Below are 12,445 nucleotides of genomic sequence, written 5' to 3'. Positions count from 1 at the left end.
GGGGAGCATGGAGACCTTCCGCCAGCGCCTGGCCCAGATCTCGCACAACATCCGCCAGCGCAACAAGTGCCTGCCCATCCCCTACTACTACCTGGACCCGGTGCTGATCGAGAACAGCATCTCCATCTAGGACCGCCCGCCCCTCGCCCTCCCCGCCCCGCGCCCGGCTATTTAAGAAAATACAGACAACATAAAACAAAAAAAACCCAAAAACCAAAAGACACTTCCCGCGCAAGCCCTGCGTCTGTCCTGTCCGTGCACCGGGCGGCGGTTCCTGCCGGGAGGGGCCGGGGGGGGGGGGAGGATTGGAGGGGATGGGGAGGGAAGGGCTGGCTCTCGCGGCTGTTTCCACCCCCGCGGGGGTCCGGGTAGGTGCAGGGCAGCGTCAGGCCTCGATTCTGCTCCCCGGTGTCCCACGAAAGAAGGACCAGGCGACTCCTGTGGGCCGCTGCGGGCCCGTCGGTGAAGCGTCCTGCAGGGGACCGCTGGAGAGATGGCTGGGACTCTGCTCCGTGATGCCGCAGCCTCATCTTTCAACCCAGAGCCATTCCGGTCCGTCTCCAGTCCCCCAGCTCAGGCCCCCAGGCCACCAGGGACCCCAGCCGCCAGAAAACCCAGTTGACAACACAGACCACCATCCGAGACCCGCCCACCTAGGAACCCGACCACCCAACCTGTCCAACTTGAAACATAAACCTCCAGACACCCAGGCCAAGGGACTGCCCTCAGCCCAGGAGGAAACCCAGACCCCTCTAAGCTCCCCCTGCTAGGAACCCCTGCCACCCTCACCGAGCTCTCAGAGACCCACGTCACTGCAGGCCTGTTCCATGAAAGGGCCCAGCCTGCCAAGTGTCCCTCCAAGGGACCCAGTGTCCCCAGACCCCCTCCTCACCCACCCGCTCTCCTGGAACCCGAGAGCCTCCTCTCCCACCCCGCGCCCTGCTTGCAGTGTCCTGGGTTTCATCGCTGATGTCCCAGAAGAGCAGGAGGGATGGCCAGTGGCATTGACCTCAGGGAATGAGGCCCCAGATCTAGCTGGGGGGCTGCAGGAGCCCCAGGTCTACAGCGGTGGGAATCCTGGGAGCCCAGGCACAGAATTCAAACCGAGCCCCCCCACTCAGCAAGCACAGGGCTGCCCATGCTCCTGCCAGGCCCGCTCCTGTGGCCCTGCTTGGCCGCCAGGGCTGCCACCGGCTCACCCCACCGCTGTCTGGTCCGTCTCACCCCACCGCTGGTGCTGGCAGCGTGGTGGGCTGAGCAGGTGAGATACTTGGCAGGGCCAGCGAGGCTCTCCAGGGCACCAAGGACCCTGAGCCAGGAGTGGGGTGGAGAGAATGGAGCTGACACCCAAGGGGCTGCGGCCCTGGGCACGGGGGGTCTAAAGGGTGGAAGATGGGGACGGGCACCTCACCTGAGCTCATGCGGCTCAGAAACCCCCCTGGAAGCCCTGCCTGAGCCAGGCCTGCAGCTCCGAGGCCCTGCTCCCTGCTCCCTGCTCACTGCTCACTGCTCACTCACTGCTCACTCACTGCTCACTGCTCCCTGCTCACTGCTCACTGCTCACTGCTCACTGCGCACTGCGCACTGCGCACTGCTCACTCACTGCTCACTGCTCACTGCTCACTCACTGCTCACTCACTGCTCACTGCTCACTGCAGTGTCTCTGGGCAGCCGATGTCTAGGGACCCGGGAACACGGGTGACTAGCAGTTGGGAGGTGATGCAGCCCATGGGGTGTGAGTGACAGAAGTTGCTGAGACCAGCTGCCCCCAAAGGAAGACATTGAGGCCAGAGAAGGAAAACGGCCAAGCACACAGCTTATACACCACTGAGCCCAGCTTCCTCTCCACCAGGGGGAGCCAACACAGGGCCCGAGAGCCAGAGCTGGTCTGCAGATGCCAAGTTGAATCAATGGCCAGCACTTAAACACTAGAAAATGTCTGATTGCTCTTGCAAATCTAAAGATCCGGCTGTGGTCATAGCTGAGGTGCCGCTGTCCCCATCAGACCAGCGTGAGTTCTCCACCAGCCACAGCCCCTGCCCACCTCTCGCCCCTCACGTTTTGCGGCTTGCTGGCTCGGCAGGCAGTTACAGCCCAGCCTTTTGAGCGTGATCAAACCACAGGGAAGGAGCACACGTCAGCTGCCACCCTCACCACCCCCTGCCTCCCTGGGTTGGGACTAGCAGGTTGGGTCCATCTCCACTGTTGGTTCCCAAAGGGCAGAGAAGGGTCTGCCTCTCTCACCACGGCATCCGCCCAGCAGAGGAGGGCTCATGAAGGGTGTGTGGATCCGTTACTAAGAAGGGTTTTGAGGAGCCCAGCTGGTGTGGCTCAGTGGTTGAGCATCAACCTATGAACCAGGAGGTCACAGGTTCGATTCCCAGCCAGGGCACATGCCTGGGTTGCAGGCTCCATCCCCAATAGGGGGCGTGCAGGAAGTAACCAACCCACGATTCCCTCTCACCATTGATGTTTCCATCTCTCTCTCTCTCTGAAATAAAAAACATTTAAAAAGAAGAAGAAGAAGAAGAAGAAGAAGAAGAGTTTTGACACAGGCAGCTCCAGCTATGGGTGTTCTAAGGGGGGGGGCAGAAGTCTTCAAGGGGAGGTGGGGCACGAGCTGGGCTTGAAGAAGGGGCAGTGGTTGGATAAGGAGGAAGGGAGAATCGGTCACACTGTCCAATTCCTGACAGGGCACATGCCCAGTTGCTGGCTCCGTCCCCAGTAGGGGGCATGCAGGAGGCGGCCTATCAATGATTCTCTCTTATCATTAATGTTTCTCCCCTCTCCATCCCTCTCTCTGAAATCAATAAGAAATATATTTTTTTAAAAAATAGCTTATTGGCCATTTGTATATCTAATTTGGAGTAGTCTATTAATATCCTTTGCCCAGACCATCCTTTTTTTTTTTTTTGTATGGGAGAAGCAGGAGCCTTTATTAGGGTCTGGCAGACGTGGTAGAGGTGATATCCCAGGCCTGCGCCTAAGAAGAGGCAGAACAAAGGTCCCTCAGAGCAGGAGCCCAGCCCTCCCTGCTCCACCAGCAGCCCCGCCCCCTGGCAGGTTCCTCCCCCAGCCTCCCCTGGTCCCTGGGAACACAGAGCACCCAGAGCTGAGGAGCAGGACCCTCCAGGGCCACAGCTGGGACTGGCGTGCGGGACCCAGGCTTTGCCTCCCCACAGTGGGCGATCTGAGGAGCTCCATGCATCCTCCCCACCACGATAAAGTGGGGACGCCCTTTCTTTGTCCCCCAGAACCGAACAAACTCTTGTTCTTCGGGACTGGGGAGAGGAAGAGAGGCTTGGCCTCTAAGCTGGACTAGGGGGAGGCCAGAACTGAAACCCCCAGGAGTTTCTGAGGCTCCAACTTGGCACTTGCAGTGTCTCCACTTGGCCAGGGCACTGACAGGCCAATGGGATCTGCTCCAAAGACACGTGTGGGTTTCAGAGTGAGGGTTTCCCCCACACCAAATTCATCTCTGTGGCCAGGGAGCAGCTGCCGGGGCCAGTAGGAGTGGCCACCCTTGGGGCCAAAGGGCCGGGCAGGGCCAGGCAACTCTGGGGGGTAGGCAGGGCTCTCGTCCAAGTGGGACAAAGGGACTGTGTCTTCCTCACCGACTGGCCTTCAAACTCGGCCTTGAGCGCTGGACACCGATGGCCCCGGGAAGGGCAGAGAGAAGAGGGCCTCAGGCTCCCACACAAACTTGTACACAACGCTCGCCAGCCACCTCCTCAGGCCCAATTGGTTTGAACTCCATCCCCCGGCCCACCCAGGCAGTGAAGTGGGCATTTGTTGGGTCACTGGCAGGGCCACCAGAAACTGCCACCCTGCAAGGGACTCGGCGCTGGCAGGGTGGTCTCTCTCGGAATGCTCCAACCCTTCCTGCTTGATGCCTCCTTCAGACTTCTCAGGGTCGACGCAGACATCATCTGGGACTGGACGCCCAGGTTTCTCCCAGCCAGAGCCCACGGTCCGGCTACCTGGAGAGGGTCGGGGGAAACCCTCTGTGTGAAGGTACCCCGACACATACCCAGGGACATCGAGTCATAGGCAAAGTCTGTCTGCTCTTGTTTGATCGCCAAACCCGCCCCGGGGCACCTGTGCCCACTGACCGCACCCTGGCGCCTGACCAGTTATTCGTACAGGGGGTCAAGGTATTCCTGCCTGAAGCTCTGCTGGGGGTAGGCTGGGCAGGGCTCCTCCTGCTCGTGTTGGTCGGGGTTCCCGGCCCCTCCCTGAGAGGATGTGAAGGAGTGGCCACTCTCCAGGGGCGGCAGGGAGACTGAGCTACGCTCCCGGAGGCACCATGGCCAGGGTGGGGCAAGGAGACAGCTGGTGGGATACAGCATCTGGGACGGGGCTACCCTTCCTTACAACAAATGCCAAGTTCTCTGGCAGAATCATGTACGGAGACTGGAGGTGCCTTTGAGGGTGGGGGATGGGCAGCACATTGGGGGCTGGGCCGAGCTGGGCTGCAGAACAGAGCGGAGTCAGGCAGGGCCTGAGGAGTAGGCGGTGGTAGTTCCTGGTCCGTTCCCTGTGGCCTGAGGGCAGGAGGAAGAGGCCAGCTCTTGGGGCTCCTCTTGGAGGAGGATGGAGGTCAGAGGACAGATTGAACCTAGTGGCTGCCCGGGTGTCCCCGACAGCCGTAGGGCACACGGGGGCTGTGGTGCCCAGAGAGGGACACGGTGCTGCCTCTGCTGGGATAAGGAGAGACAGAGCAGCTGCTTTCCGAGGGGCCTAGTAACAAAGAGGGCCACGGTAAGCCGGACCCGAATTCCCAGGGGGCCACACCTAGGATGGGTCCAAACGACGCGAGGACCCGAAGCTTTTCCAGTTTGAAGGTCGTCTTTGTGAAAAGGAAGCAGCCCTAGACGGTTTGCCTCAGTGGATAGAGTGTCGGCTCGCTGACTGAAGGGTCTGAGGTTCAATTCTGGTCAAGGGCACTTGCAGGGAGCCTGTGCGGGAGGCAACCAATAAGTGTCTCTCTCACATCGATGTTTCTTTCGGTCTCTCTCCTTCCTTCCACTCTTTCTAAGGATCAGTGGGAAAAATATCCTCGGGGTGAGGATTAACAAAAAGAAAAGAAAGAAAAGAAAAAAAAAAGAAAAGGAAAGGAAAGAAAGAAAAGATGTGGCTCAAAGCGTTGGCCTGTGAACCAGGAGTCTTGGTTGGATTCCCTTGTGGCTTCCATCCCCCGTAGGGTGTGTGCAGGAGGCAGCCAGCCAATGATTCTCTCTACTGATGTTTCTATCTCTCCCTCTCCCTATCTCTCTGAAATCAATAAAAATATATTTGAAAAAAGAAAACAAAATTGGCTGGGGGGCTTGGAAGTGGTTTGTATAAGTGAGGGGCCGTGAAGTTTCAACGTTTTTCACTTTGTAGTGAGCCCACCTCTGCACATGCCCATGTGGCCAGGGACTGCCACCCTCCCACCCGCCGCCATCAGCAAGCAGCCCCTTGAGGCCAGGGCAACTTCTCCAGCAGGTGACCAGTCAAGCTCCCTCTGTATTTCTCAGTTGAAGAGTGAGGGGCAGGGTTCCCAAGATCGAATTTTGCCCCCCATGTCCCTCCTCTCCAGATCATGGAGCCAGAGTTGGGGGAGGCAGGAAGGAGCAGACATGAATTATTCCCACCCCGGGTCCCTGAAAGGCGAGGTTGGGAGCAGTCATTTAGAGCAGAGAAAAGGTTGGAGTTTTCAACTGGACTAAAGTTTTGAAGGCACTGACTGGAGAGAGATAAAACGTTCATATCCCACCAAGTCAAAACTCTTTTATAATCTGATGACACAGGTGTTGTTTTGGAGTTTAAATTGCGGGATTTCAGGGAAGAATCAAGGCGGCATGAAGCGGAACTGCCTGTAGCAGGAACTTCCCCAATGCACCCTTGAGAAGCACCTGCGGCCCAGAGTCTGAGCTACTGGGTTTGCTTCCTGAGCCCGAGATCTGCCGGACACCCAGCCTCCAAGTCCTTTCACCGCTGGAGCCGTGTTCACGTGTGCAAAATGGTGTGAGGAAAGAGGATTGGGGGTGTGCGGGCATGTGGTTCCAAACGGCAGGATCCAAGTTCCCTGGGAGCAGAATAGGTAAATACCTGGACAGCACGCCCTTCTCGGGGTCCAGGGCCCAAGACACAAGCTCAGGGGTGGATGGTGAGGGGGGGTGTCTCTGGTGGAGGTGACAAGTGGCTTTAGTTTGGATGGGTGAGTCTCTAGCCAAGAGAAGCAAGCCCCACCCTGCAGGAACCTAGGTTTTCCAGACATCACAGGTGTCCTCCCCAATTTCTCTACTCCCTTCCTCACTCAGGCAGCAGGGAGAGCCATCTGCCCCACCCTAATCTCCCTGTCAAAGTCTAGTCACTTACTCAGTACTTAGCAGTGGTTCTCAACCTTCTGGCCCTTTCAATACAGCTCCTCATGTTGGGACCCAACCATAAAATTATTTTCGTCGCTACTTCATCACTGTAATGTCGCTACTGTTATGAATCGTAATGTAAATATCTGACATGCAGGATGGTCTTAGGCGACCCCTGTGAAAGGGTCATTCGACCACCAAAGGGGTCGCGACCCACAGGTTGAGAACCGCTGACTTATTGAGTGTTGACAGCAGGCGCTGTGCTGAGATTAGAGACCATTCACACTCTCATTTGCATGTCCTCCTTCCAGGCAGGACCCAGAAATATCCCTCCACCTTCTAAATGCTGAGTCAGCACAAGACTCCTGACAAGGCAAAAAGGCTGTGTGCATTTTCTCACCCCAGGTCCTAACCCAGTGATGGCGAACCTATGACACGTGTGTCAGAGGCGACACGCGAACTCATTTTTTTGGTTGATTTTCTTTGTTAAATGGCATTTAAATATATAAAATAAATATCAAAAATATAAATCTTTGTTTTAGTATGGTTGCAAATATCAAAAAATTTCTATAGCCGTGGCCGGTTTGGCTCAGTGGATAGAGCGTCAGCCTTTGGACTGAGGGGTCCCGGGTTCGATTCTGGTCAGGGACATGTACCTTGGTTGCGGGCACATCCCCAGTGGGAGGTGTACAGGAGGCGGCTGATCCATGTTTCTCCCTCATCAATGTTTCTAACTCTCTATCTCTCTCCCTTCCTCTCTGTAATAAATCAATAAAATACATAAAATTTCTTGTTAAATTTCTATATGTGACATGGCACCAGAGTTAAGTTAGGGTTTTTCAAAACGCTGACACGCCGAGCTCAAAATGTTCGCCATCACTGCCCTAACCTCTTGCTGGGTTAGGCTCCCCTACATGGACAGTCACGGCACAGAGAGCCTCCGGCTGGCTCAGAGCCTGTTCTCTCGACTGCTCTCTCCATCATTCTCCTGCACTCGCCTCCTCCCTCCCAGCCCAGCATTTTTCTCTTTCCTTTCATGTTAAACCAGTCTCGCCCCCACTGCATTCCATAACTTTTTTGAGGACTGTCTGTCAGGACAATTTTGACCACAAAGAACAACAACAAACAACAGCAACAAGAAAACCGATTCAATCTGGCTTAAGCAAAAAAACAACTTGTGAGCCCGTGGCACCCGAACAGCCAGAGTGGGTGTCCGCCCGTCTGTCGGTTCTGCTCCTTCTCTTGTGGTGGCGAGACCAGCGTCCCATCCTCTCAGCAGCCCCAGAGAAAAGGGACAACGTTTCCTCTTGGCTTCCAGGAGCATCTCAGCGCTGAGCTTCTTTTACTGGGTCCCGGGGAACCTGCCTGGGCTTCAAGCAAGGCCTGCAGCCCAAGGGAGGGGCTGGGCAGGGCTGGAGGGAGGTCGGGGGTCGGTTCCACCAGTTCCACAGGGACTGAGAATGAGGCAGGCATGTTTGCCCACCGTTTGGCAGGATGGGTGCTGGGAAGGCAGAACAGCCATGTCCATTATGAGCCATCATGTCAGGAACAGTAGGCCCGAGGCTGGGACAGCTGGGCTCAAAAGGAAATGGATAACCAATGGGCTGGTCACACACTGGTGGCTTTGGGATGGTCTGTCCTGCTCTCATTCTCAGTGGCAGGCTCTTGAGGGGTCAGAGGTGGCATGTGGGTTGTTGGCGAGGTCCTGCCCAGAGACCCATGGACCTCAACTTCCCCATTTGGGGGCTCTGTTCCTTCAGTCTTGGCCTCTGGCCTTCATAGGTCATGGGTCACGTGTCATGGCCACAGGCAAGCTCTGCCCGTCTCTCCCGTCCTCTCTCTTGCCTGTGACCAAGGGATGAGGCCACACCACCCATTTCCAGAGCCTCAGGCACCCTGATCTTTTCTATAAGCCTAAAAGGCCTGAGGCTTCCTACGTGGTCCCCTCAGAGCAGACCCCCTGAGCTGAGGAGTTTTTGGGGGGTGTTGTTTTGGCTCACCTCCCCCTGCCTATGCTATATCTGGGGTTCACCTCTATCTGAAGCCCCCCCCCCGCAACAATGCCAGGTTTGAACATCCCGGGGATGGGGTGTTCAGACCACCCAGGACAAAGGACCACACAACAGGAAATGGAAGAAAGCACACCTTTATTTCAACCCCAAACTCCACCCCAAAAACTCAACACCACTGCACCTGGCCTGATGCCCACAGTGCACCGCCCAGAGGATCCTGTGAGCAAAGCCCCACAATGCAGCATCACAGATCCCCTAAAGGAGGCGCCTGTGTCTACTGCAGGTGGGGATGGGGAGCAGGGCCCAGACCCCAGGAGCAGCAGCTGCGGGAGGTCCCTGCTTTGGCCATCACTGGTCCTGGTTACAGAGCCATTGCAAAGGGGAGACAGTCCCAGGTGTGGGCTCCTGGCACAGACCAGCTGGCAGAGGTAGTGTGAGCACATCTGAAGGCGGGGCGTGCCTAATGACTAAGCCAGGTCTAAGAGTTACCCAGGTTCTAGGAATAACAGGAGGGAGTAAGTAGGTGGAGAGGACTTGGTTCAGGGGGTAGCAGAGCTACAGGATATTGACTGGGTCCAGGAAAAATGGTTCCACAGAAATGGGGGAACTGCAGAGAAAGGCAGGGATAAACTGCCAGGCAGAAAGGGGACCTGGGGACCGAGAAAGAGGAGCCTAGAGGCAGGTAGACAGGGAGCCCGGGAGAGGGAGAGTCAGGGATAGAGAAAGAGGGCTTGAGGGGCAGCGAGGAGGCAGGCTTAACTGTTTTCCCCTTCTCTTCTTCCACTGGCTCTGTGAGCTCTGGGGTGGGTGGTCCCCTAGCTGCCCTATCTGAGGACAGGACTCTCTCTACCAGGCTCCTCCCCAGTCACATCTGCTCCTTTGAGATGGAGGCCTGGTAACAAGGCTGAGTTGAGGGTGGGAAGGGACCTGCTCAGCCCTGCCTGCACCACTTCTACCTCCTTCCCCTCCTCCCCCTCCTCCTCCTTCTCCTCCTCCTCCTCCTTCTCCTCCTCTTACTCCTTCTCCTCCCCCTCCTTCTCCCCCCCCTCCTTCCCCTCCTCCTCCTCCTTCTCCTCCTCCTCTAGGGAATGCACTGCCCCAGCCAACCCACAATAATCCCCCTTCACCAATCCCAGCTCAACTCTTTCCTGAGGCTTCACTGCATTACAGGCCATTAGCTACCCAGGCCCCTCACAGCGGGGAGAGAGGAAGGAGAGGGTGCGGTGGGGTGGGAAGGGAGGGAAGAGGCAGGGGAGTGAGAGCGAAATCCACACTGTCAGGTCCAGCACCAGCAATGCAGACTCTGGCCTCAGTCCCTGGGACCTAAGTGTGCAGAGAAAATCTGAAGAGAGACGTTTTAAAATGTACATAATTTTAAAAAATATTTTGTGTGCGTATCAAGGTTTTTAGAAAATCTTTAATTCGTCATCTCCAAACTCTGTTTAAAATGTGTTTTTTAAAATGCACTAAATGACTCGCTACAGCAGCGCCACCTTGAGTAACCAGAATCTACAAGAGCTGGACTTTAGGTTTTTCTACCTTTAGGGAGGAGGGCTCGGCCACTAAGCTTGTGGATTTCAAGGATTTTACAAATCAGACAAAGCAACTTCCAGGAGCACTTGCAGTCCTAACACTGGTTACTCCCGGAGTCCTGAGATCAAATGCCTGCAGGCGCCAGCCACGCACGGGAGAGATGCTCGGAGAGTCCTGGTGTCTCCGAGTCCACAGGGAGCGATGGGGGCCGTGAGAACTGAAGAGTGAAGCCCGGAGTGAGGAACAGTTGCTCTTCAGCTCCAGCAGAGCCAGCAGTTGCTCCTCTGCAGGGCTTGTAATTTCAGAGGAGAGAGAAATTTGGTATATATATATTTTTAAATGTGGTATCTCTTTTTAAAAAATACATCTTTATTGATTCAGAGAGGAAGAGAGAGGGAGAGAGAGATAGAAACATCAATGATGAAAGAAAATCATTGATCAGCTGCCTTCTGCATGCTCCCTACTGGGGATGGAGCATGCAAAAGCCTGCAACTCAGGCTCACAAGCCCTTGACTGGAATTGAACCCAGGACTCTTCAGTCCCCAGGCTGATGCTGTATCCACCGAGCCAAACCGGCTGGGGCTGAATGTGGCATCTCTTGATTTTAAAATGTTAACTCAAACAAAATAAAAATCACCCCATTGGCCAATCAGAACAAGTCTCAGGCTAGTTTCTAGCCTGGTTTTCAGGACATCTTAGAGATTCTGAAATATTAGGGATCCCAGGAGCATTAGTTCCATGGGCCTGAGATTCTGCATTTCTAACAAACTCCAAGGTGATGTCACTGCTGCTGGTCCACCAACCACACTTTGCATATTGAGGATTTAGTTCATCCTTCCACCCAGGAATTCCCTCTGGCTATGTCCTTGGTCAATGGTGTCTCCAGTTCTACTTGCATACTTCCAGGGGCTGGATGCTCACTACTTAGAGTGGCAGCCTGGGTGCCCGCCGCACCTGCTAAATTCTAACATGGTCTGCAGCGATGGGGAAGGACATCCAGTCAGACATGCCGAGGCCCATGCTCTGGAACATCAGAGTTCCACAAAAGACGCTTCAGCGGGGACTTGCCAGCATGGGGTTGGCTGCCAGTTAAGCTGAGAACACTACTATCCCTTGGGTGTTCTGGTGAGTAAAGGTTTGGTGCAGTTGGTTTGCTTTTCTTTCTCCAGCGCCTTGAAGCAAGCTTTTCTCTGCATTTAGGCAAGTTACGAGGCTATGCCCACAAGTGCAGGAGCCAGTTCCTGACTGGTGGGGGATGGAGCAGGGACTGACACTTGAGGCTAAATGGAAGCCCTCACATCTTCAGCCTGTGTGACATCCCCTACTCTGGTGGGACAGGAGGTCACCTTCTCTGGGGTTGGGGCATCCAATCCCAGAACCTCCTTCCTGGTGCCTTAAGAAGCCCTGGAAAGTGGAGAACCCCCCCTCCCACCCCCTATCTCAACATCCTGCTGGTCTCAGGGTCACTGGGGCTGGAGGTCACATGCCCAGTGCCCTGTATCCCAAGGCCAACCATTCTAAAACCCAGCTGTCAGAGCCAGGGGTGTGGACACCACCTAGGCCACTCCGCATTTCACCATGGAGGGGAACCCAAGCCCAGAGAGGGACCAGGCCTTCCCAAGGTCACACAGCTGGTTGGCAACCAGATCTTCAAAGGCCCAGAATCCTTGGACGAAAAGCTGCACAGAAGCCACCGGCGGGTAGTAGGCAGATGTGGTCGCCTACAGCAGCAACTGTCAGGAAGAGGACCTTCTGGGGGTGACCTGAGGGGAGAGGAGTGTGTCAGGGGAAATCGTGGAAAGGAATCATGAGGGTTCACCCAGGAAGGGGAGGGTCATGGGTCAGAGCTTCTTGAAGGTGGGTGGGGTCCGGAAGGGCTTCTGCAGTCACCTGTCCTCTGGTGAATGTTGCCCCCTAGAGTTCTGTCTCTTGAGCAGGGCACAGCCTGTGGGGGTGTGGGTGGAGGGCTGGTTATTGCAGAGGGGGTCAGAGGAGAGGTCACAGAAGGTCATGGTTACAGGGAGTCCCAAGTCTGAGTTCCTGGACCACTGCAGACCTACCCTACCAGAATCTGTGTGGCTCGTGCTCGCCTCCCAGGGGAAAGCTCTGGGTTTAGGAACCAGCCTGGCCTCCCTAAGGCAGAGAGAAACGAGGCCCACGGGCTTGGATGGGAAGCTGCAGGCAGGGCTGGTCCTTGATCTGGGAAAGAAGTGCCGTCCCCGGGAGGCATCTCCCAGAGGTGTGCAGCCCCTGGACCCTGGGGTGAGGGAGCCAAGGGGCAGCACCTGTCCCAGCCGCGTCACTTTCCCGGGAACAGGCCCGGCCTCGCCCTCTCCAGCTTCTGGCGCCGCTCGGGGGGTATCTCATGCAGATTGATGCCGTGGTTGCTGGCCCTGCAGGGAGAGGGCGGCCTCAGGGGTCGGGAATGGGAGTCGGGAGGGCAGGGCCCAGGTCCTGCTACTCGGCGGGGTCAGGCACTGGGCCAGGGGCAAGGAGAAAGGCCGCGCCCTTCGCTCGGAGCTCGCCCGCCCGCGGGTGCCGGCTCCT

At 56.3% G+C, this 12,445-nt stretch overlaps 2 protein-coding genes and 1 pseudogene across 2 annotated transcripts in view; 1 reads left to right on the top strand and 2 right to left on the bottom strand.

Moving 5' to 3' along the window:
- Positions 1-233, top strand: part of ALOX12B (arachidonate 12-lipoxygenase, 12R type) — a 12,201-nt gene extending 11,968 nt beyond the window's left edge. Inside the window, exon 13 of the mRNA XM_015562526.1 lies at positions 7-233. Coding sequence (XP_015418012.1) covers positions 7-130 — 124 coding nt within the window. The 3' untranslated portion in view covers positions 131-233. The remainder of the gene's footprint in view (positions 1-6) is intronic.
- Positions 234-3,685: 3,452 nt separating this feature from the next.
- On the bottom strand, positions 3,686-11,910 carry LOC102751979 (annotated as a pseudogene).
- GUCY2D (guanylate cyclase 2D, membrane (retina-specific)) overlaps positions 10,469-12,445 on the bottom strand; it is a gene marked incomplete at its 5' end in the record, with an annotated part of 14,582 nt that continues 12,605 nt past the window's right edge. The window contains 2 exons of the mRNA XM_015562525.1: positions 10,469-11,661; positions 12,184-12,368. Of these exons, the coding sequence (XP_015418011.1) occupies positions 12,198-12,368 (171 nt within the window). The remainder of the gene's footprint in view (positions 11,662-12,183; positions 12,369-12,445) is intronic.

This window comes from Myotis davidii, unplaced genomic scaffold, assembly GCF_000327345.1.
Source record: "Myotis davidii unplaced genomic scaffold, ASM32734v1 scaffold37, whole genome shotgun sequence".
Classification (NCBI taxonomy): Eukaryota; Metazoa; Chordata; class Mammalia; order Chiroptera; family Vespertilionidae; genus Myotis; species Myotis davidii.
The sequence above is the reverse complement of the archived record's forward strand: the minus strand, read 5'-3'. Positions and strand labels throughout refer to the sequence as shown.